The sequence below is a fragment of the Bombus impatiens genome, unplaced genomic scaffold (genome assembly GCF_000188095.3).
Source record: "Bombus impatiens unplaced genomic scaffold, BIMP_2.2 scf_0896, whole genome shotgun sequence".
Lineage (NCBI taxonomy): Eukaryota > Metazoa > Arthropoda > Insecta > Hymenoptera > Apidae > Bombus > Bombus impatiens.
Window position 1 is genome coordinate 244919 of NT_177315.1, and position 23834 is coordinate 268752.

Sequence of the window (23834 nt, forward strand, 5' to 3'; positions counted from 1 at the left end):
GGAAACATTAACGAATACAAAAAATTCCTTTGCTTCTAACGTACCGATCCAGTTAGAAAGTTAATTCTAAGATCATAAAGATACATACATATTAAAAAAATATCTTCAGCTGATAGTGACTAAAAAAATAGCATATGTCGCTAGTAACTTTTCAATACATCAGGTATACCAGCAACTCCGCATGCGCTTTATTCTAAAAAAACTATCAGCCATATTGGTGTGTTGTATCGCTGCCCTCAGTAATTTCGAAGATCAGTGAGGTATTTTTCGCGTTCATCATACGATCTTTTTCATATTCGTTGCACTACGAATAATCGGGATTGCCAGTATGATATTTAGTCGAAATAGATTGGCCACTTATGGACTTTTATGACATTCATGAGCGGAAAAAGTTTGGTTAATGTTGCCACCTGGGCTCACGGAAATCAGTCTGTTTAAGAACATGTCGTAAATAAATGCGTACTATTTTCACTAAACTGGAATGTTCATAGGATATTTACACCTTCTTCTACATTGTTGTTTCTTCGTTTAAAATAATCATTGTTAGGTATTGGTTGATTTTCAAAAGAATCACAACTTTTATGAATACTTTGCCATCGTCTGCCGTCCTCTCCTACCTTCGCTCACTTTTACTTCATACTTTTTATATATCTCAGTTCTATGCCTTTCATGATAACATTAAATTTATATCGTTGTAATTATTATTGATCATCGTGGTTGCGCGATTTTCGTCGAGCAACAGGTAAAGATTGTCGATACAATTTGCTATAATTATACCAATTAGGTTTATCTTGAATATCTGTGATTATTGTCATAAGATATGCTTGATACAGGTAATATTTTCCCACATCATTGTGTTTTCTATTGGTGTCATTTCTTAAGACAGAAAAGCTAAATATTTGTTAATCATACATATTATTTTTACTACTATATTTTTCTAACTAATTTACATGTGAGTTTAGAAATATAATTCCCAACATGATAATAATCTTTCGAAAACTCTATTCTATGATAAAATATTATGTCTTCAGCAAATAGATCATCATGACGGATTCTATGAAATTTGGTCCAGAATGGTTTGTAATGTTTTATATATTTAATACAATTATTAATTCAGTGTATTTCTTTGCTTATACATTTTACTTGTTATGATGAACATATAGGTTGCGCAATTTGTCTGGAGATACTTGCAATAGTAGCGGTGGTGGTGGAGGTGCTGCAAGTTTAACAACTCCACGTTATCAATTAGCTGAACATAGATACGGGCGAGAAGAAATGTTGATCCTGTTTGACCGTAATTGTAAACCTCCTGAACCATTGACAAATTTCTCATCATTATATGTTGAGAAAACTCAACTTCCTTTAGCTCTTATACAAATGACAGAAGATGAAACGGTAATTAACCATGTATTCTTTTCTTGCATTCACAAATTTGATATTTATATTGAAATTTAAAGGATATTTATATTTATTTATGACAAGTAATTTAGTTATAATAAGTAGATGTATCAAGAAAATAACTTTTTTTTATATATGATTGTTAATCTATCATACTTTGCAATATTATGATTACACATGCATTAATTGTTATTTAGAATGCTAATTAATATTGTGTATTTAGCGATTTATATATATTCTTAATACATCCTATATTGTGTACTGCCTCAAGTTAGTTTGAATCTAAAAATATAACACACTGGAGCCCTTGTGCCAGTTCTTCATAGCACTCTCCTACTTGTTGTATATTTTACATAATCATTACTAGTTTATTATCATTCTATGTTATATCTTCTTTCAATTTTGTATCCATTACAAATTAAAATGTTACCTCTCATTTATTGACATATATATAGTATATACATTTCTTAGATATTAATATTAAATATTAAATTATTTGGCAAATTAAAAATATATTCATTGCATTATCATACAATCTTTTTAGCGGATGTGGAACGGAGGAATAACTAATGGCGGTCGAGGAAGAGGTGGAAGTGTAGATCGTGGAGGACGTGGAAGAAGTGGAAGAGGCAGCTTGTATTCTTCTCATTATTCCCGTGGCGTTGGTTTCGATGATTCAGGAGATGGATCACGAATTGACAGTCAACCATTTCAAGTATGTAGTTTGTTTCATTCTATAGAAAAGATTTTCAGTAAAAGAAGAATTATTCTTTTAATTGATCAGTGAATATATTTTGATATCTAGGGAAGAAATCGCCCATTTGATAGGTCGCAAAGTGAACGTGGTTGGTCAGAAAGAAATGGAGCCTCAGATCCAGGTGAATGGAATGGTTCTACTAGTCCTAGAAAAGAATTAAGTCGTGGGGCTAGTGGTAGTTCTCTTATGGAAAGTAATTGGCGGCGTCATCGTGGTGGTACAGAAGACGATGACGGTTGGCGGAAATGGGGTATATAAACGTGTATCTTCAGTTCTGCATATGTATAATTAAGTAAAGAATATTGCTTATGTAATAATCAATTTGTATTTTAGGTAGGAGTAGTTGGCGCGAAAGTGGGAGTATGGATAGAGATAGATTAGAAAGAAATGAAGGAGATGGAGAAGAAGGACGAAGTAGTGGTAGTAGATGGGAACATCGTGGTAGTCATAGAGTTACACATGATTCAAGTCATCATCCGCCCCCTCGTACAACGCGCAGTTGGGATTCAAATCATCATGATAATAATCATGACAATCTTCCCGAATGGTGACTTTCTAATTGTTTTTATCACTAATATAATCTACTAGGAAATTAAATATATTTTAATCATGTTTAATGATTGAAATTCATTCTAGGGCTACTGAAAATCCTAGCGAAAGTGGAGGAAGTTTCGATGCTTCAGGTGCTTTTCACGGTGGAATGTATTCAGATGATGATGAAGATGGAGTGATTAGTGCAGGTGGTACTCAAGAATCAAGGACTCGGCGTGTTTCCGAAGGAAGCGCTACTAATATTAAAAAACCTAGTAGCAAACCTTTATCTTATAGTTCAACTCAGGGACAAACAGCGGGTCGCAATTCCAATAGCGGAATTAGTTCAGTTAGTAAAGAACGACCAAAGTCCTTACATCCGCTCGATGATAAAAATGAATGCATCGAGAAAGAAAGGAGAAGCAGTTCTCCAACGAAACTGCCCATTACAGTTTTAACGGATAATACTGCTACTAAAACTTTGACGTCAACATCATCTGAAACTTCACAGAAAAGAAATACAGTAGCAACAAGTACGGAGCATACGAAGACTGAAAAAATGCCATCGTCCGATTCAGGAACCAATAAATCTCCCACTAAAGAAAAGAAAAAAGAAGATATTGAAACGGAAACAAAGTTGGATCCGATTCCTACTACTGCGAAAAGACAAGTTCCGGTGCAAACGGAATCTCAAAGGGTCGTACATAGCGCGGAAATGGATAACGTAAGGCATAAGTCGGAAGATGATTTAGACAGAATGAAGGAAGAAGCGGACGCATTAGTTGCAAAATTGATGGCAGATGAAGAAAATCATAGAGAGAAGACTGCTAGTATACCGCCTTCTATTGGTAACCAATCTTCTACAGTTACATCCACGAATGGACAGGAGAAATGGTTTTACCGTGATCCACAGGGTGAAGTTCAAGGTCCATTCTTAGCCAGTGAAATGGCAGAATGGTGTAAAGCTGGTTACTTCACAGCAGGATTAATGGTAAGAAGAACTTGTGACGAACGGTATAGCTCTTTAGGAGACTTAATGAAGATGTGTGGCAGAATACCGTTTATACCTGGACCTCCCATTCCTCCCTTAAAGGTACAAGATCTTTTTGTAATCTTTTGGAAGATAACAAATGTTTTAGTGTTAAGGAAAATGCATATAGAAAAAGATTTTTTTCATTTGTTTCTTTTAGTTAACGGATCAGGTAATACCATCTGTTCCTAACACAGTGCCAGCTGGTATGACTGCATTATCAAAATCTGGTATAGAAGATCCAATTCTTCTACTTCAGTATCAACACATGCGATTGATACAAAATCAACAATTACTTTTAAGACAAATGCGGACATCGGCTATAGCAAAACTTTCTCAGTCTGAGCATTGGGCGACGTTAAGTCCTATAGAACAAAACCAATTGATTTTTCAATATGTTTTTCATGAGTCAGAGATTCCAGAGATGCCAATCTCTACAAATCCATTCGTACCTCATCTTCCGTCACAAGCTTCAAATCCAGTTATGCAACTTTTCACTCAAATGCAACAGGTACCAATTTATCTCATCTAGAATATATACTTATAAAAAATTGTAATATTAAATTTTTGTAATCTTTTGTTCCTCAGGCTAAAACGCAACCAGAAACTCATTTAACGTCAAATCCACATTCAAGTACAACAACGCATACACCTACAGTCGATCCTATACAACAACTTATACAGCAGATGGGTGGTATGCAAAATATATCGGGACTTCAACAATCAAGCATAAATTCAACGTCAGCTGCAACGCAAGAGGACAATCCCATAAAATCTTTGTTACGTCAACTTAATGTTAATGCAAATGGCCATCCACAAACACCTCATATCGATACTGTCTGGCCACAACCCCCGCCACAAATAAATCCACAATTTAATGCACAGAGTTGGTTAGCGCAAGTATGTATTACTTTGTATAAATTTCCATTCAGAAAGATATAGGTTTATAAATACAGTCAATATATTACATACTGTTCAGGTTGGACCGATACCAGCAGTACCTCCAGGCCAGTTACCTACATCATTATGGGATCTGCATACTAAAGAAATAAAGACTGAACAACAGATATTGGTAATTACGGTTTCAAAATTTAGATTACTTTCTCGCTTAGAATATAATTAAAAACTGAAAGTTATTATTGTGTCATAGGAAGAACAAAATCTTCGATTACAAGAAGATAGGAAAAAAGAAGAACTTCGAAAACAAGAGGAATTACAACGACAAGCTGACGAAGAAAATGCGAAAAGAAAAAAGGAAGAACAGGCTAAGCAGGCAGAAGAAGCAAAGCGAAAAGATGAAGAGAGAAAGAAAAAAGAAGAAGAAAAAAAACGGAAAGAAGAAGAGAAGCGTAAACAAGAGGAAGAAAGAAAGAAAAAAGAAGAGAAAAAGCGTAAGGAGGAAGAGAAAAAACGAGAAGAGAAGCGAAAGCAGGAAGAAGAAAATTTAAGGAAAAAACAAGAGGAAGAAAAGAAAAAAAAGGAGGAACTTAGAAAGCAGGAAGAAAAGCAAAAAAAGGAAGAAGAAAAAAGGAAAAAGCTGGAAGAGGAACAAAAAAAGCAAGAAGAGGAAAGAATGCGGTATATTTTGCAAATAATTATGTATTTGTGAAATATTAATTATTTGAAAAAAAGGAGTTAATAAAACCTATTTCTCTACTTTTTCTATCGTAGAAAAGAGGCAGAGGCACGTAAGCAGGCTGAAGCTGAAGAACAAGCTCGGCGAGCAGAACAGAGACGGCGGGAAGCGGATGCACTCCGTAGATTACAAGAACGAAGTAAAGCGCCATGGGCACAGGCGCCTCGTGCACCAGCTCCAGCTACTCCTGCTGCTTCACTTGCAGAAATTCAAAGACTCGAACGAGAAAAGAAAGCGGTATACTTCGAAATTTTTAAGAAAGTATTATCATTCCTGTAGAAACTATATACTAATAGCTATAAATGTTTGTTCAGGAAGAGCAACGATTTCAACAAATGATGCAGCAACAATTAGCACAGCAGAAAGCCATAGAAACAGCTCAAGAAGCATCAGTAATGGACTCTTCTAAAAGATTGCAATTTAAATGGGCAGAGAAGGCTACAGCTTCTACAAAATCTGTACCAGTAAAGAGTCTCGCACAGATTCAACAGGAAGAGCAAGAAAGGATCGCCAAGGTAAAGGTACTTATTACTTTTTCCATGTCTTATGCTATCGTATATTAATTTTGATATATTTTTCATTTGTCTTGAGATTTTGTTGTTAAATTCATGAACTTTTTTACATTCCTATAAAAGTGAAGAAAAGAAATGCAATTGTTAAATGATAATCATATCTTACTGATTGTCATTGCTGACACTTTAGCAGCAAGAAAGGGAACGCCAAGAGAAGGCAGGACAGAAAGAATCAATGAACGTACTGAAAAACGCTGGAATATGGGGTGCTGCTTCTCAGTGTTTAAATTGGGCCAATTCAAGTAGCTCTAATAATAATCAAGTTTGGTCGAATAATAGTGGTACCAGTGGTTTTTGGGACGATCCTACGCCAATTAAACCTACGGCCGTAAAGCAATCTGTTAAACAGACTACTACAGTAAAAGCTCTTACTGCCAATCAACAACAGCAACAAAGTAATAAAACAAATAAGAGTAAGAATAAACGAGAAGAGGAATTGGTTAAGAAATTATTTGAACAAAACACTGCCAAGACAGATGATTTCACACAATGGTGCAACAAAGCCCTAAGTGGTTTACAGGTGTCTGTAGACAGTAAGTAGAGACTCTTTCACGTACGTATTTTTGTTCTGTTTATAAATGGTTTAATTAGTAAATTTTGCGTGTACACAGTCCCCACGTTTGTTGGATTTTTGCGAGACATTGAGTCTGCATACGAAGTAAAAGAATATGTTCGAGATTATCTTGGCGATAACAAACAAAGTTCAGAATTCGCAAAGCAATTTTTAGAAAAACGTAGTAAATGGCGATCGGCCCAACGACCTCAAGCACAAGCGGATGACTTGTGCAAACCAGCGCCTGCTGTTAATCCTAATGCACCCACGGAATTTCAGGAAGTAAAGGTATCTTGAGTAGATGTAATAAAAACTAGTAATGATTGATGATATGTTTTACAAGCGCCTAAGTGCTTAATATAATCTTTCAGGGAAAGTCAAAGAAGCCAAAGAAGGGAAAAATGTACAAAGTTGATAATAGAATTCTTGGCTTTAGCGTAACCGCAGCCCCTGATCGAATCAATGTAGGTGATCGCGATTATGGAGAAGGTGTTTGAATTAATTCTGACGACTTTAACTGTATTATGGAAATTGTGCAACGCTTGGCCCAACAAATGGTTTGTTATTTATTTATTGTAGATGCCAAATAAGTTCTAAGGAACCCGTTACGAGTACTTCGTTAAAAGTATATAAGATTTTTCTATGATTATGCGTGTAAGGATCTTATCTCTCGTATCCTTTACTCGTACATTAATGGGAGCCTTAGATACCGTTATAGCGTGGCATTATTTCCTTTTTAAACGAAACTGAAAGACACTCCGAAAGAAAACCCAATTGTACATACTACTCAAAGAAAGATACTTCTTAAAACAAGACAAACTCATCTCTTATTTACATGGTATGCATATAAATATAAATAAATGAATGATTATATGTATTATATATATGTATATGTATGTATATATACTACATACATATATTGCATTAACACATTTTGTAATATTTCACTTTCATCGCCGTAAGTAAAGAAATTATGCCGATCGATAACTCGTACACGCGGAAACATCGCAGTCGAAAGCAATATGTGCTCATGAAGGTGTTCAGCAAGCAAAAATAAATTGTTAATATGTGATCGTAATCAAAAGAACTTCGATCAAGCACGATATTGATGGAGTACATTAATATTATCGAATGCACCAAGTATGGTAATATAAATCCTATGGATTTCTTTTTTTATCGTAACATCATGATAACGATACGACTTCGCCTTGGATTACGTTTTGCTTATTATGTTTTAAGAGAATAATCTTGTGTTTAACACATCGAAGAACTTTTTTTTAATCAATTTATGACCGTTTTTTAGAATAAAGAACTAATAATATTTTGACTGAATGATTGAATATTAGGAACAATTCGGACAATGAATTGTACATTATACGTAGAGCCAATCACTCCTTATTCCGAACTTTTGTTTACATAAAGCAACCATGAACGGAAGAACTTATTAAAAAGAAAACTGTATGTTTCAAAGCAGTAATATTGCAAAGAAAAAGAAGCTCTTGTACTTTCTTAACACTTTGAATACAATGGTATATTTCAAAGAATAAAAATAGTACTTGCATGTTGTACGATTTATAAAGAAAATAAACTATCTTCCATTTTCCTGTTTTGCACCAGAAAATATGAAAGTAAGCTCATGTAATGTTAGGAACGTGTACTGTCGATTTTGAAAAATTTACATAGCACATAAGGAAATTTCAGATTGATTACTGCGTGTGCCTACGTGTGGATCTCACTCTCGTCGGCATAGCCTTCTTATTAATATTGAGATCAATCCAATGATAAATATTTAACAAGGAATTTTATGTAAGATTTTAATTAATGCAACAACTGAAACCAGTATCTTTTGTAAAGTTTTAATTATAATTATAAGTATACATGTGAACTGTCCCACCTCTAGCAGGGAGTTAAAGGAGAAAACTTTTAGCACCTGTATAAAAAATATTGATTTCTTCTTTTTCGTTTTTCATAATTGAACTAATCTTTGCATAAAGTGGTACGAATACTCTGTAAGTAAGCAGAAAATGTTACGACAGATCTGACCGCTCTTAATATTATGATGGTTGTTAATTAAGGCTCATTGGTCTTCTTTCAATATGAGAAGAGTATTTTTAGAAGATCATAGATCCTTACATGAAAGATTTATGTATAAATAGATAAATGTACAGTAATACAAGGATAATTAAATAGAAAAAAAACAGATAATTGAGATATTGTATTAATATTATTATTGTATCTAACGTACAGCGTATAATAAAATAAATATTATTATATTTTCAATTTGACCCTATTATTTTAGCTGATGTAAAAAAGGGAGTAATTGGTGCAATATATTTTTCATATGTAAATAATCACTGTGTATGTGCGTGTGTATGATTATAAATTATAATATTATGCAAATTCATCAATCATTCATAAAAAGTTATGTACGTAAAAGCATATAATAATTAAAACAACGTTTGACAAGAAAATAATAAAATAATTTTACATAAGTTTAATTTTTTTTTAACAACTGTATTTGTACTTTGGACACTGTATTTCTGTTTTTGTACATATATATTTATACAACATGAAAATATGTTATCTCAAAAGAATGTTAGGAAGTATTTTTATGAATAGTTGAACCTCTTGCACGAAAAAGTATATTTAAATCGTACTGATAGGAATGTATTTGGTATATAAAACACATACTATCAAAATGCTTATATCACCTTATAGTACATCTTGGAAATAAAATATTAATCCTCTTTTTCGTCTCCTCGAGGCTGTATGACGTTAATTTCAGCATAATCTTTCGCAATATCAATGTACTAGAAATTATTACATTTGTTATTGTTATTATGTTATTATTGTTAATTGTTACAAACTTTTAACTTACCTTTTGCGGTACAAGGATTTCTAAAATTTGTAAAATGATGTAGCATAATGATACAACAAGTAAATAGGCTAATACTCCACTTTGAACATAACTTGCTAATTGTTGACCTAAATTCTTTTTATTTTCTTGTTTTACTAAATTGTAAACTATTTCAGTCCTTTTAGTAATATTAAACCAGTTATAAAATAAACTTATCCTTCTATGCATTTCAAATGGACATCTAGTGTTTCCTTCTTTATAATCTGCTATAGCAGATTCTAGTCCACTAATAAGAGCAGGTACTGTGGGTTCTACTAAATAAATTAAATCAGGTGGCAGTACTTCAGGTATACCACCGACTTTTGTTGAAACAACTTGTAAACTATAATAAATGGAAATATTATATCAATATAAGCAATGACAACTGTCTTAGTGTTATTGAAAGATAATGTTTTACCCGCATGATGCAGCTTCAACAATTGCCATGCAATATGCTTCTGTCAGACTTGTATTTAGGAATATATGACCCTTATTCAATACATGTCTAATTTGAGAATGCTCTAAGCTTCCAAGCAACGTTACCCTATGTTGTAACAAATTTCTTTCTCGTACTTCTTCTATGAGCCATCTTTTGGGACCATCTCCAGCAATTAGAAATTGCACATTCTTGTATCGACTACAAAGATCGGGTATAATACGAGCTAATAAATCGACGCCTTTGCGATATACTAGTCGCGATACTATGACTATTGTAACTACAATTAATAATAGATAACGTTAGTAGTATTATGTATCAATTTTATGGCATAATATAAATATGAAATTAAAAAAGAACTTACTAAAATTATCATCTCTTTTACTGATGTCAGGCATAAATAAAGTAGTATCAACTGCATTTGGGATAACAGAAACTTTCTCTTTTAAGACCTTTGCCCTCAATACTGTATTCTCTTTCCCAGTATGTGATACACATATACAATGGTTGCAATCAGCTAACGATATCTCTAAAAATTTATTTGTTAAAATCGCAGAGGCATCCGCAAAACCAAAAAGCGAATGATCTGTGAAAATGGTCTAAAATCCCAGCATACAAGAAGAATGTATTGTATGAACATATATTTTGTCGTTAAGTAACAAACAACTTACTTTTAATCCCATCAAGCGGCCAATTAACATCCCTTCGTGAGCAAGAGCAGAGAATGCAGAATGGCCATGAACTATTTGGATTTCTTCCCTTAGAAAAATATATCTAATGAGAGGGATAGAACAAATCATTGTTGGAAGAACACATTGATTGTAGAATACTTTTACTGGTATGTAATATACCTTAAAAATAAAATATTTTTAGCATTAATAAACATTCTTTGTATAGACTTTATACTTTCAAATTACAAATATTCTTTATACTGTACGTTACTTTTAGGCCATTTGTCATATAACGCACTCCGATTCTATCGCCATAGGAATGAGTAAGCACTACAACTTTATGTCCAAGCTCCATTAAACATTGAGACAAATTAAAGATATGTTCCTCAACACCACCCATGTTAGGATAAAAAAAATCAGACACCATACTGGAAAATAGAATAGATGTTAAGTACTTCCTTTTATAAAATTTATTTTATGCTATTATACACCAAATAATGACGTTTCTTCTAAGATATTTTAAATAGTATAATGATCACAAACCATATCTTATGTTTTATGATGTTCATATTGACGATTAAATTGAAACATGTCTCATGTAATAAAATAATACGTGCTATTCGTTGAATATAATTGAGAACATCTGAAGTATTTGATAACTCTCTGCACATTGATTCACGTGCAAATAGATATTCGTTGACAAGTTTATCATATTAAAAACTTTGTTAAATAACTAAATAAATAAATAAATAGTTAAATACTAAGTAAAACTAACTTCTAAATAATTTTTATCTTTCCGCATAAAACATTTCAATTCAATGAGTGTTTTATACACGTAAGAAGTCAGATAAGGTTATTAAAATTCTTTCGAATTTCCTATGGTACATCTGTAAAGATGAATTGATATCTCTTATTATTCTAATTTTAATTGCGAAGGTCAACGTATTCATGTTCTTCAAATACTCTTAGCATAAACAAATTCGTTGCAAACTCATTATGAACAAAGCAAATAATGGAGATAAATACATTTCAATTGAATAAAAGTGGTTCGACTTTTCACTAATATCAATGAGTTTCGAGGTTTTGTATCTCGAAAATCGATATTCAGTCGACAAGAAAATTGAATTTTTTCTCAATCTATTGCATGCCGCAAGATGTAGAAAATCCAACAAGAAAAAATATTATTTTTCTTTATTATTTTCTTTGAACATGTTAAGTTCCCAAAATTTCTAGTATATCGTAAATTGAATTTCTAAAATGATATTATTCCAAGATGTATATAATCATACACCACTGTATATCATAGACTACGAATTTTTATGCATCTTTATATTTTTATGAATTAAAGAAATAGAAATTTAAACAGGAATTTATTTCATCTACCAAATATTAGAATTAAACTGCGAATTTTTACGCATTTATAGAAAACTAGAAAGTGCAAAGTCACACAAAACGCACATAGCATGAAAAAATATGTAAAATATCCATATATAATGCTTTCTATAGTAGTGATATTTAGTAGGTACAACACCTTTCTATCGAAGTTCCGTTTTTTAATTATATTTACAAAAATATGAATTTGCATAAAAGTCCGTAGTTTAACGATAATATATATTATAAAAATAATATAGTTGCTTCTAGAAAAAGTTACGTATTTCATTATGTTACTGTAAAAATTAAATATGGTTTAAATAATTCAATTAATCAAATATTAGCCAATACATTTACGGATAAGATTGATTTTTTCTGTAGCACTACTTATTATCTCAAGAAATCTTTATATTAAGACTTACGCACTGTTTAGATGTTTTTAGATTATGTTTTAATTATAGCATTTTTAATTATTTTAGTTTAGTTATGTTTAATTGTTTAGTTATGTTTTAATTATAGCATTATGTTGCATATATTATGTAACTATTACTACTTTTTTTTTACTTTTCCTTTTTGTCTTCTATTTTTATTTATTTTTTGCTTTACATATACGTAATACGTAATATGTATGTATATATAATTGTATGTATATATTGGATTTATACCCTCAGTTCCTACACTTCTATTCACAAATAAATAAATAATAGTAATATATAATGATTATTTATATTTATACGCAATGTGTGCATATTGCATGCACATTATAATCTAATTATAAATTTCTTTTCATTTCTTTTAAGTATTACTACTTTGTTATTGAAACATAGAATAAAAGTTAGATTACCATTATCCAATAATAAACTGGTAAAGAAAAGGCTATCGTAATTTATGCATATGACCAAATATGACCGTGCCTATCTTATAGATATAGTTACAATTGTTACATCGTTCGTGATTGCGCGTAGAGAGAGAGAGACATACGACGGAAAGTGAGATAGTGCAGGTAGGAAAACATTAGTTAAAAGAAGATAGAGAGATAGTGGAAAGAAGAAGGCAATGCATGGTTTGGTTATATGTCGGTGGTCGGTGCACAACAAATGGTCGACATGTTTCATCAACGATGCGGTCATCGTGTAACTTTAACAAACAACAATTGCACGGCCATAAGGGATTTTTCAGAATATAATCATGGATTGGTTCTCAGCGCGGAACCGCTTAAGGACGATGAGCTTTTTGAAGTCCGCATTGACAAAAAGGTACCGAATCGCAAACTTTGAACTTGTCTAGTTTAGTAGTGAATCCTTCGAATCTGTCAAAACGTTGTTTACACTGTTGATAATTTGAAGTTTTCAATTTACCATTCATTTATATTTAGGAGTTGCACGCATTCCGTGTTCCTGTTAAAAACTGTCATAGAATGCATCAGTAACAAATCAAATTGTAAATGCTCGTACTTTGTTTATTGCTTTTGACTTATTTTTAACGATTTAATGTAGGTTTCGTGTCGGATTATCAAATTTAGGATTAATACTCGTTTATATACTGTAACATACTCTAAATTATCATGTATTGTAATATAGTTTAAAATTATTATCTTTATAAAAATACAATTGCACATATAGTATATATCAAATATATTAGTGAAAAAGTTAACATTTCTATGGAAATTACTAGTCATTTTATATTGAGTTATTTTCTTTTTAAGTTCAAGTTCTGTTATGCAGATGACATCATGGAGCGGCAGTATAGAAATAGGAGTAACAGAATGCGATCCAGAAATAATAGAATTAACAGCCTGTGCTACTAATCTTCGTCAAGGAACTTGGATTATGGTTGATTCTGGCATAATGCATGATGGAATAAGAACGGTAGAAATGTATGGAATGTGTCTAAACGAATTACAAGAAGGAAGTACTTTAGGAGTAATGAGGACATCTAATGTAAGTTTTTTTGTATATTAATGTTCTAATGCTTGTTTTAATAAATAGTTTTATTTACTTCTTGTTTTCTTTTAATTATAGCATGAATTGATATTTTATATCAATGGTGTCTCTCAAGGAGTAGCTGTATCCAATATTCCAGAACGCATTTTTGCAGTTGTAGACATGTATGGCGATTGTGTGCAGGTGACTATAACTCACCCACAAGTTGTCTCCACTTTATGTAACGAGCCAAAAGATGAAGTTGAAATTAATAATGACTTCGCTCTTGGAGAAGCATCTAATTCCTCAACAACTAATCTAGTCGCTAATTTGAATGTTAATTTAAATGTTAATGTTAATGTTAATTTACCTAAGAATCCAAGTCCTGCAGCTATTAGGGAGGATAGATTAAGATTTCATGAGAGAGTTGGCTCGCTGGTAAAATTGTCTAACAATGCCAGAACTGCAGAAAGGCGAAGACCCTTAGACGAATTTAATAATGGAGTAGTAATGACTCATAGGCCATTAAGGGACAATGAATTATTTGAGGTAAATAAGGAAAGTCTAAAGTAAGAAATGATCTCTAATGCATGAAACATTAGTGTAAATTATATATTACTATAGGTACGAATTGATAGGCTTGTACACAAGTGGTCAGGTAGTATAGAAGTTGGAGTTACAATGCATAGTCCAACAGCATTAGAATTTCCAGCAACAATGACTAATATGCGGTCAGGAACAACAATGATGTCTGGGTGTGGAATTTTGGTAAACGGAAAGGGCACATGTCGTGAATATGGGGAATTTAATTTAGATGAATTAAGGGTAATTAAAATCAAAGTGGAGTGTTACTAAGAATGTTTTGTATTATATGTGATTCAATAAAATACTTATTTAGGAAGGTGATAGAGTAGGCATGATAAGACGAAGCAATGGAAATCTTCATTATCTAATAAATGGATTAGATCAAGGTATTGCCGCTAAAGTACCTGTAGGTGTATGGGGTGTTATAGATTTGTACGGTATGACGGTAAAAGTAACAATCGTCGATCGTGATGAAAGGGAGGAACAAAACTTAATTACTAGACGAAACACGTTACAATTGCAAGGTTTAAATGGTAAGAGTTTAGTATCAATCATTTTTCTTATATTATTGATTTATGGTACAACACCGCGATACATTTTTCGGGTACTTCTGTTATTTAGAAACCGAAGAAGAGCCGCCAGATAGACTTATGTTTCATTCTTGCTGTGGTACACATGTCGAAGTGATTAATAACGGACGCACTGCGCATAGGCCTAAGTAAATAAAAACTTATTTAACAATGTACATGAGATTTTATTAGAGTGTGTGTGTAGTAAATCTATATGCCATTCTTTTTTAGCGTAATGGATGATTTTAACAACGGTGTTGTATTGACTTCAAGACCACTGAAACCAAATGAATTATTCGAAGTGAGGTTGGACAAAATTGTAACAAAATGGGCAGGTTCTATCGAAATAGGAGTTACCACTCATTCCCCAACTGAACTAGAGTTTCCTTTCACTATGACAAACGTTAGGTATGTAAATTAATATTTCCAATTAATATTAATATACATATATACTTTTTCCTAAATTTATGTTAAGTTTATCGCCCGTATTATTGCTCGAAGGTGGTCATATCCCTTGCAGATCCGGTACATGGATGATGACAGAAAATGGAGTGATGCACAATGGTACTATGATAATAGACCAATATGGTCAGAATCTTGATCGACTACAAGTGGGAGATCGTGTAGGTGTAATGAGAAAGGACAATGCAACATTGCACTTTTATGTAAATGGTGCTGATCAAGGGGCTGCAGCGATGAATGTTCCTGAGAAAGTTTATGGTGTCATAGATCTTTATGGGCAAGCAGCACAGGCAACTATAGTTGACAATACAGACTTCTATAGTCCTACTACAAACAATTCAAGCTTCAGCAATACAACATTATATAGGTTCGTAAATTTTGTTCCCTTTTGAACATGCGATCGAAGATATTTATTATTAATTATTTTTCCCAAATAGTGATTTGAGGTTTCATCATATACATAGTAAGAATGCAAAAATAATAAATAATGGATTGACTGCATTGAGGCCTAGAGCTTTAGGGGAATTCAATGAAGCCATTGTGATTGCAAATCGTGCGTTGCGTGATGGTGAAATGTTTGAAGTGACAATCGATAAAATGGTTGATAGATGGACAGGAGCAATTGAAGCAGGTATATATTTAAAAGTATAATTTACATTCTTTTGCTTAGTAGGATATTAGTAAGGAAATATTTTTTTAGGTGTAACTCTTATAAGACCCGACGAGTTGGAATTTCCATCTACGATGACGGATATCGATCACGATACTTGGATGTTGTCTGGATCTAACGTTATGCGAGATGGTGTTATTTTAAGGAATAATTACGCTTGTGATTTAGACAAACTAATTGAGGGAAATCGCATTGGCATGATGCGATGTTCAGATAGTAGTTTGCATTATTATTTAGATGGAGTAGATCAGGGACCTGCTTGTACAGGTGTACCACCACATGTCTATCCTGTGATTGAATTGTATGGACAATGTGTTCAGGTATATCAAAGTTAAAGACTCTTATCTAATCTCAAAGATAATATAATAAAAAATATGATATGCTATTCGTATTACATATATATATATGTATGTATATTTATTTATTTATTTATTTATTTATTAATATCAATTCATCAGGTTACAATTGTACAACCGGAACGCAGGGATCCAACAACACAACAGTATTTGCCATCAGAAAACAGTACTAGTCAACAACCTACATCAGTAATTCAGCTTCAAGCTCAGACAGAGATAATGCATAAATTTCACGAATCTGTTGGTTTAAATGTTCAATTAAATAACGATAGAACGGTAGCAACTAGGTGTAGAGAATATAATAATGCTATATTATTAAGCGAAACACCATTAGAAAATAATGAACTTTTTGAAATTGCCATACAAGAAGTAGCTCGTGAATGGAGTGGTTGTTTAAGGATAGGTGTTGTGAAAAATGAAAGTGGAAACTGGTTAACATCTATGAATCTTGTACCTGGCATGGGGTCCATTTCAACAGATGCTTGGTACTTAACAGGTAATATTGGAATAAAATGAATACGATACATATTGTATAATTTACTACAATTTGGAATCTTATATATATAGGTAATGAAGTAAGACACAATGGATATGTTTTATGTATGAATTATTGTCCAAGTTTGGAATGGTTACGTGTTGGTGATAAAATTGGACTGAAACGTACACACGAGGGTAATTTAAAATTTTATATAAATGGAGAGGATATGGGTATAGCGGCATCGAGTATACCGGAAATGGTGTACGCTGTGATCGATCTTTTTGGTAGTACAGTAACTATAAATATAACGAGTAGTAAACAACAAAATAATGCAGTATCTCCAAATGCTAGTTTGAGATTGCAAGATTCTTTGGAATTATTGCTAGATCCAATGCCACCAGTTTTGCGAAAGTATGCCTTTGATTATATATTCAGAGTATGCGTGCTCATCTTTTTTTGATTCTTGAAAACATGCAATATTGTTATTTCATATATAGTGATGCTGGAATGGACACATCTGTAGATGTATCTGAAGGAAAATTAGTAAACGATGCAACACTCACACCAACGCAATCTGCTGCTCATTTTATAGGAGAAAACGATTGGAGTTATGAATTCCATGAAAATCATGGCAGAAACATACAACTCGAAAGTAAGACTTCTGCACGAAGAGTTGCAAGTTATAATCAAGGTATTATTTATTCTCATATCTACACACACTTATTGACTTTAACATTTCTTACATCATATGTTATTTCTAAGGAGTGGTAATGTCTAGTCGTCCTTTACTAAAAGGAAAGCCATTTTTAGTGAAAATAGAGAAATTGAACAAACGATGGGTTTCTAATATTTATTGTGGAGTAACTTGCATTTCACCTGAAAAAGCTAATTTTCCCTTAACTGCTCTTGGCTTCAAAAAACATTCTTGGATTATTTGTAGCGACTGGATATCACATAATGGTATTAGGGTAAGTATTAAACAAATTGATATAAGACATGAGACATATATTATCAAACTTTATCCTTAGATAAAGACAAAGTATGGAGCTGCTTTGGAAAGTCTTCACTGTAATTCTATAGTAGGTTTATTTATCGATGACGACAACAGATTACACTTAATTATCAATGGTGTAGATCAAGGCGTAGCTGCAACGGACTTACCACCTTATGTTTATGCTGTATTTGATCTGTATGGTCAATGCGAACAAGTTTCCATTGTTGCAAATAATGCAGAGCCATTCTCATCTACTACCGATAATAGTATAACATCCGTGGAATCTATGAGAACGAAGCTAGAAGATGCGGAAAATTCGCGAGAGAAAGCAGACTTAGAGTGTCACGAAAAAGAAAACGTCATCGCAGCTGCTTCTTCGGATTTATCTTCCTCTACCTCACCAAGTGTGCCGAGCCAGTGCAGTTCGAATACTAAAGACGATGATATTGTGGAATATGCAACGTGTAACAACGATAATGTGCATTTAACGAATAATGTTGAGAACAAAGCTATGCCCAGTATCTCAGACGGTAATAATTTGGATTCGAACTCGGATATAAATCACGACACAACACGAAGTATTAAGAACAAGATTTACGATAATTCAAATCAGTTGAATAATAGCGCGATATTGAATAGTCAGTCAGAAAATTTGACTATTAGAAACGAATGTACAAATGTAGAGATAAATAATGCAACTAATATTAATATTAAAAATGGCACCGCAAACAGCACCAATAACATAACTAACTTAAATACTAACGCTAATAATGCGATAAACGAAAGCATAGTATCTAATAGTCAAGGAAATAATATAAGCTCCTTGCATCAAAATAATGCATCTGTTAATATGTTAAGCTCATCTCAGACATTCTCGTCTCAAAATACATTGAGTAACGCAATATCTGATATTTCGAACACTGTTTCTTCTAGTTTCAACGAAGTGCGTTCAAATATATCCTGGAATAATACAGTATCTGTTGATAATTCCGTTGGTGGAAATACGATTTTAGGACAAAATACAGTCTCCATTCATAATGCACCATTGCTGCATCCATCGCTACCGTCCATACCTCTTGGAACAAACAATATACCCATGAAAAAGTGTGAATATCTAAAGGCGTGTATGAGATTAAAGAAATCACTGGTTTTACCGGATGAATTCTTTTCCTTAGAAGATGTACTTTGTTATTGTAACAACTGTTATAAAGTAGAAGGGGATAATGCAATTTGCAAAAAGGGTGAACCTCCGGCAGAGTTTGCTGTACCGATTGGATGGGCTAGGTTTCCATTGAAACAAAGTATTAACGCCAATCAAATTCCACAGAGTACAACCGATAAATGGCATGTTGCTTTCTATGGTATACGTCTGGATGCAATTAGGTAAACAAACATATTTAGAATTTAACAAAAAAGACCTTTTTGCATAATTCTAGTTTTATGTGTTGTTTTAGACTAATTCTCGACACAGGAGAACTTATGACAAAAGAGCAATTGGATATGAGTAATTTAACAATGAATATAAGGACCGAAGATCAAAACCCTCAGGTAGTCTTTTCTCCTAGTATAAAGTATGCAGCATCTGAGGAATTTACCAAGAGATATCCGTAAGTACTTTCACATGTAGTAGTGATTAATTATGAATTATCAATTTGTCATATTTCATAGATATATTGATACTCAATCAAATAAAAAGTTAAATGCTTCAACGGCATTTCAACTACTAGTAAGGCCTGGTTCATATACAATTAATTCTGGTGGTAAAGATAGCGATGACCCGCAGTTCGAATCTGTCAAATGGGCTACCAAAGAAGCTGGGGCTACGGTTATTATGGCTCTCTTAATTCACCTCGATGAATTTTAATTTATATAACACGAAAGTAATAGAAGAGAGTGATCCAGAGTCGCGATGGTTACGAGAGATACACTTTCGTTTAAGGTTGACAATTGTACATAAAGATTATATGCATAACGTAATATAATTACCGTAAGATAAGTTTTTAAAATCAATTTTTTATCTTCAATTATTCCGTCGAATCTTTGTCGTGTATATTTACGTTGAATTTTATGTTAAGTACTTGTCAGTAAAAACGATAGCGATCATTTCGTAAACATCTGTTAAGGCTTTCGTTACCTTGCTATTAATTCAGTATGCAGTATTAAAGAAAAATTCATGATAGATGTAATTTATCGACTATGGAACGAACAAATTTGTAATAATCAGTTCAGCAACGTATACAGTAGCTTGTATAATGCATAGTACATATGTATTATGTTACACGTTTAATGTAGCTACTGGCCTAGGTTCACAGCGATAAGGATTATGTCGAGTAAATTCTAAAGGTTTGTCGCTACATTAAAGAAGCACTTTAACCTTCAAGCTTTACGCCTAACAAATACCAAATCTTTAAATGTTAATAACATACAGGTAAAAATTTCTCTTTCTTTCTCTCTCTCTCTCTCTCTCTCTCTCTCTCTCTCTCCTTTTTTTTTTAAAGCACGACCTTTTGCAGCATCGATCAAGAAATATGTTATCTGTATAATGTAGAAATAAAGCGATACCATTGTAAATCATATTACGAGGCTACCATAGAAAATTCAAAAATTAAATTCCCACGAAATTGAAAATATTCGGGAAATATAATAACTATATTTTCAAATACGCTGTTTAGAATTGTAATTTTTCTTTGTGGATATCATGTGCACTATTTATAAATGCATACAAATAATATAAGTGGCAAGAAAACGACGAATGTGTCTATCTTTCATAAGCAGTTCATTCAATTTGTTATCATTATTTTATTCTTTTCTCCTAATATTAATTGCTTACTTACTTTATAATTACTTTTTAATTGGGAAAGAATAAAATTATTACGAATTTTTTAAGCTCCAATAACTTCCATTGTATATTATGGATATTTATACTTAAAATGATATATATATATATTTATGGTACATCATTTAAGTAAGCATTTAATTTAACGCGTATAATATAGAGTAGTTCTGTAATCTTTCTGTAAAAGTGTAGACCTACTTTTTCGTGTATCAAAATTTTGATGACAGTCGTAAAATACGAGCGGAGAACATTTCAACAAAAAATAAGCCCTTTTTCTTTTATTTTTGCTCCATTTTTCTTCAATGTTATTCGACAGTAATACTTTTTTTTTAAGTTCTACACCCAAATTCGAACATTTTGATCCCAGGAGCAACTAGCGACAGCCATACCATTTCCAGAAACGCTGAGCGATGTTACCCGGTTTTCGTGACCAGTTAAAACACCTTAGAATGAAAGGTAGAGTCGATTATAATCTACGAAAATTATTATAAATATTTGCTTATTTCTAATGTCTATAATATTTACCATTATGTTGATTCTTCAATGTATCCCATATGTGAATGGAGTTGTCATCGCTTCCACAGAATATGAATCTTCCGCTAAAGGATAAACCGCAACTTGTGAATCCGGGGTTAGAATTGGGAGGCTTAAATGTAGCTAACTGCTGATCTGATCTTAAGTCCCACAGTCTTGCCGTCTTATCTTCTGATGCCGTTACAAAAGCTTGTCCCGAAGGATGATACTAAATGAAAATAATTCTTTTCATTATAAGGTAATCTTACAAGTTACTAAAACTATGTAGTTTTAAGGGAACTTCTCAAGTATACTTGTATTTATTAAGTAACTAATAATAATTAGACTGCGGATTTTTATACATTTATGAGAAACAAAAGATTTGTTGATTTTTTTGAAGATACAAAAATACACAAAATACATATAATATCCAAAAATATATAAGATATCCAAAATACAGTACCTTTTACAATATTTAATAGATAAAACAATTTTCTACCTAAATTTCATTTTATAAATTATATTTATAAAAATACAGATCTGCATAAATATCAGCAGTCTCCCAATAACGAAATATACTTTCTATACTAACACAAACTGAGTTTACGTCAGATCCGTGTCCAAAGAAAGTTTGCTTTGCAGTCTGCTCTCTTATATCCCATAGTTTACATGTTCTGTCCACCGATCCGGTAATATACGTATTTACGTCTGGAGATAAACTAATACTAACCACGTCTCCGGCATGCGCGCAAAAGTCGGTAGTTTTCTTGTTTGCTTCCAAATCCCATATACAACTAAAAGAATACCGAAATTAATGACAAATAAATAGTGGTGAAAAATAACCATATTATTTATTAATGCTTTATAGATGCGGATACATTTTCATGTCACCAGATCCAGTGATAATCTTTTTGTCCTCCAAGAATCTGCAGGATGAGAGGAAACCTTCGTATCCTAGTAATTCTCGAACGATTTTAGCCGATCCTGTGGCGTCACGATTGTTTACATCGTAGATAGTGCACATGTTGTCCATACCACCGCAAGCAACAAAGTTTCCCGACGGTGCAAAAGCTACCGACATCACCCATGCTGAACGTAATGGAATTACCTGAACTTTATTTCCAGTCCACGAATCCCAAATGATCAACTTTCCGTCTAGTGAACCAGTCACGCAATGCCTGGAAGGAGATATTCATTCTGATAGCTCAAAAGATTGGACACAATCGTTTCGGTTGATTTCACAGAGGAAATCATAGGATCGATGATCAATACTGACCTACTATCGCCGCTATAATGCACCGAATTCACTTTGTTGATATGTCCCTTTAGTAACTTTTTTGTAGATAATTTAACTTTCGGTGCATCCGGTACACTACTACATGCTTCTTCCAAAGTTGTATCTTGTTGTTTCTTTTGATCTTCCTGTTATGTAATAAAGCGTTCAAAGTGTAAAAAATATGTACTTAATTGACATCAAAGTATGAATTCATTACAGCTTTTTCTTTCTAATTACTGTACAATTAATGCGATACAGGTAATATGTATAATTTTTCTAATACAACCTTGCATTTGTTGATTAAATCTTCCAGCTCTTTTTTCAAAGCTACCGTTTCCGCGTCATCCTTCCCCATTGTTTGGTCTAGTGTTGTTTTATTTCAAAACTACTGTGACTCTGAGGACGAAACACCGACGATGATAGGTGTATGGATACTGCGAACAAATTTTTATCAAAATGTTAAAGAAGCCTTCGTCTACATTGCTGTCCCACTAATCGTATTAAATTGACGCTTGATCCTATTTGTTGGGCATTAGTTCGGATCTCTGATCTAACTTAATTACCTACATACACGATAACCCTTATTATTTCAAGTACGTAAATCTGTTTTTATAATGTGATTGTTTATTTTTTATGCATATATATAGTAACATAAAATTCTTTTTCTTTTCCTCTCCAAAACACGAAAAAATGAACGAAAGAAGCTACAGGAAGAGGAAAGAAGGAAAAAGTACGCGGTTACGGTGTCCGAGTCCTTACAAAAAACTTAATCCGTCGCGCTTTCGAATTCCATTTCACCTATAAATGATTCGATTTGTTTGGGTTCATATAGTTCTATTGATTTATCGATCAAAGTTGGATCTATACATCATTTTCAATAATCAATTTTCTTAACATAATATATTTTTTACAATAAATAATTACAAGTCTCGAAAATACGTGTAATGTACCGTATTAAAATATTTATTCAATAAATTTAAAAATTTTTATTTAATAGATACAAAAAAAGATTTACATTTTGTTATATGATTGTATGACGTGCAATGCGTGAAAATCATGATAAACAGAAGAAATATTATATTGATTAGTGTTTTGATATTAAATTATATAGGTGTTGATGCTTTAGTTAAAGAAGATTATTTTGCCAACGAGAATGCAACATGTGTTGAAGAATCGATAAGCACATTCAAGAAGATTGTTGCTAAACGCTATAAAGCAAATATAAATTTTTGTGACAGGAATACAAAGAGTAAGGGTAAGGGCATTGCATTATATTATATGATTGCTAAAGATACTTATGATATAGAAAGTGGTCTGTAATA

The 23834-nt window shown here is 32.5% G+C and overlaps 4 protein-coding genes across 14 annotated transcripts; 2 read left to right on the forward strand and 2 right to left on the reverse strand.

Moving 5' to 3' along the window:
- The first annotated feature begins 24 nt into the window (after positions 1–24).
- LOC100745066 (GRB10-interacting GYF protein 2) lies at positions 25–8673 on the forward strand. 4 transcript variants are annotated; one of them, XM_012390802.3, is made up of 16 exons: positions 25–547; positions 1032–1076; positions 1164–1395; positions 1943–2113; positions 2204–2405; positions 2489–2702; positions 2792–3779; positions 3877–4227; positions 4305–4616; positions 4696–4788; positions 4867–5294; positions 5388–5589; positions 5667–5873; positions 6055–6457; positions 6536–6765; positions 6849–8673. In XM_012390802.3, the coding sequence occupies exons 2-16, from the start codon at positions 1045–1047 to the stop codon at positions 6972–6974; spliced, it is 4191 nt and encodes a 1396-aa protein (XP_012246225.1). In that variant the 5' UTR covers positions 25–547; positions 1032–1044; the 3' UTR covers positions 6975–8673. The 4 variants fall into 4 exon arrangements, with proteins under 4 accessions (XP_012246225.1, XP_012246223.1, XP_003492916.1 ...); XM_012390800.3 differs by having other exon boundaries at positions 25–260; XM_003492868.4 differs by having other exon boundaries at positions 25–260; positions 5667–5867.
- Positions 8674–8956: 283 nt separating this feature from the next.
- On the reverse strand, positions 8957–12771 carry LOC100745433 (N-acetylglucosaminyl-phosphatidylinositol biosynthetic protein). Of its 7 annotated transcripts, XM_024370687.2 has the most exons (8): positions 11024–11249; positions 10752–10908; positions 10481–10660; positions 10174–10408; positions 9792–10089; positions 9356–9716; positions 9189–9287; positions 8957–9105 (listed from the first exon to the last, which is right to left on the reverse strand). In XM_024370687.2, exons 1-7 carry the CDS (start codon positions 11149–11151, stop codon positions 9216–9218), a joined length of 1431 nt encoding a protein of 476 aa, XP_024226455.1. In that variant the 5' UTR covers positions 11152–11249; the 3' UTR covers positions 8957–9105; positions 9189–9215. The 7 variants fall into 7 exon arrangements, with proteins under 7 accessions (XP_024226455.1, XP_012246240.1, XP_012246237.1 ...); XM_012390817.3 differs by lacking the exon at positions 11024–11249 and adding an exon at positions 12696–12771 and having other exon boundaries at positions 8957–9287; XM_012390814.3 differs by lacking the exon at positions 11024–11249 and adding an exon at positions 12274–12326 and having other exon boundaries at positions 8957–9287.
- Positions 12772–12865: 94 nt separating this feature from the next.
- Positions 12866–20636, forward strand: LOC100745312 (neuralized-like protein 4). Of its 2 annotated transcripts, none has more exons than XM_012390823.3 (17): positions 12866–13107; positions 13557–13791; positions 13873–14322; positions 14398–14598; positions 14672–14891; positions 14980–15076; positions 15159–15335; positions 15448–15756; positions 15827–16020; positions 16090–16379; positions 16518–16911; positions 16983–17304; positions 17391–17584; positions 17656–17861; positions 17922–19270; positions 19342–19494; positions 19556–19751. In XM_012390823.3, exons 1-17 carry the CDS (start codon positions 13040–13042, stop codon positions 19749–19751), a joined length of 5055 nt encoding a protein of 1684 aa, XP_012246246.1. In that variant the 5' UTR covers positions 12866–13039. The 2 variants fall into 2 exon arrangements, with proteins under 2 accessions (XP_012246246.1, XP_012246245.1); XM_012390822.2 differs by having other exon boundaries at positions 12925–13107; positions 13576–13791; positions 19556–20636.
- Positions 20548–22960, reverse strand: LOC100745550 (guanine nucleotide-binding protein subunit beta-2). Its single transcript, XM_003492872.4, has 6 exons — positions 22799–22960; positions 22513–22658; positions 22115–22414; positions 21829–22030; positions 21249–21465; positions 20548–21166 (listed from the first exon to the last, which is right to left on the reverse strand). The coding sequence occupies exons 1-6, from the start codon at positions 22865–22867 to the stop codon at positions 21060–21062; spliced, it is 1041 nt and encodes a 346-aa protein (XP_003492920.1). The 5' UTR covers positions 22868–22960; the 3' UTR covers positions 20548–21059.
- Between the last annotated feature and the right edge of the window lie 874 nt (positions 22961–23834).

Excerpts from the sequence above, each read along its gene's own strand:
- LOC100745433 (XM_024370687.2), bottom strand. The coding sequence starts at position 11,151 with ATGTGCAGAGAGTTATCAAATACTTCAGATGTTCTCAATTATATTCAA. Across the intron at positions 10,409-10,480 it reads GCCGCTTGATGGGATTAAAA|ACCATTTTCACAGATCATTC; the intron begins GTAAGTTGTTTG and ends CTGGGATTTTAG. Across the intron at positions 9,288-9,355 it reads AAATCCTTGTACCGCAAAAG|TACATTGATATTGCGAAAGA; the intron begins GTAAGTTAAAAG and ends AATAATTTCTAG.
- LOC100745312 (XM_012390822.2), top strand. The coding sequence starts at position 12,925 with ATGTCGGTGGTCGGTGCACAACAAATGGTCGACATGTTTCATCAACGA. Across the intron at positions 16,021-16,089 it reads GACAGGAGCAATTGAAGCAG|GTGTAACTCTTATAAGACCC; the intron begins GTATATATTTAA and ends ATATTTTTTTAG. Across the intron at positions 19,271-19,341 it reads ATACGTCTGGATGCAATTAG|ACTAATTCTCGACACAGGAG; the intron begins GTAAACAAACAT and ends GTGTTGTTTTAG.
- LOC100745066 (XM_012390802.3), top strand. The coding sequence starts at position 1,045 with ATGACGGATTCTATGAAATTTGGTCCAGAATG. Across the intron at positions 1,077-1,163 it reads ATGAAATTTGGTCCAGAATG|GTTGCGCAATTTGTCTGGAG; the intron begins GTTTGTAATGTT and ends ATGAACATATAG. Across the intron at positions 6,458-6,535 it reads TTTACAGGTGTCTGTAGACA|TCCCCACGTTTGTTGGATTT; the intron begins GTAAGTAGAGAC and ends GCGTGTACACAG.
- LOC100745550 (XM_003492872.4), bottom strand. The coding sequence starts at position 22,867 with ATGGGGAAGGATGACGCGGAAACGGTAGCTTTGAAAAAAGAGCTGGAA. Across the intron at positions 22,415-22,512 it reads CATTATAGCGGCGATAGTAG|GCATTGCGTGACTGGTTCAC; the intron begins GTCAGTATTGAT and ends ATCTCCTTCCAG. Across the intron at positions 22,031-22,114 it reads GGATCTGGTGACATGAAAAT|TTGTATATGGGATTTGGAAG; the intron begins GTATCCGCATCT and ends GTATTCTTTTAG.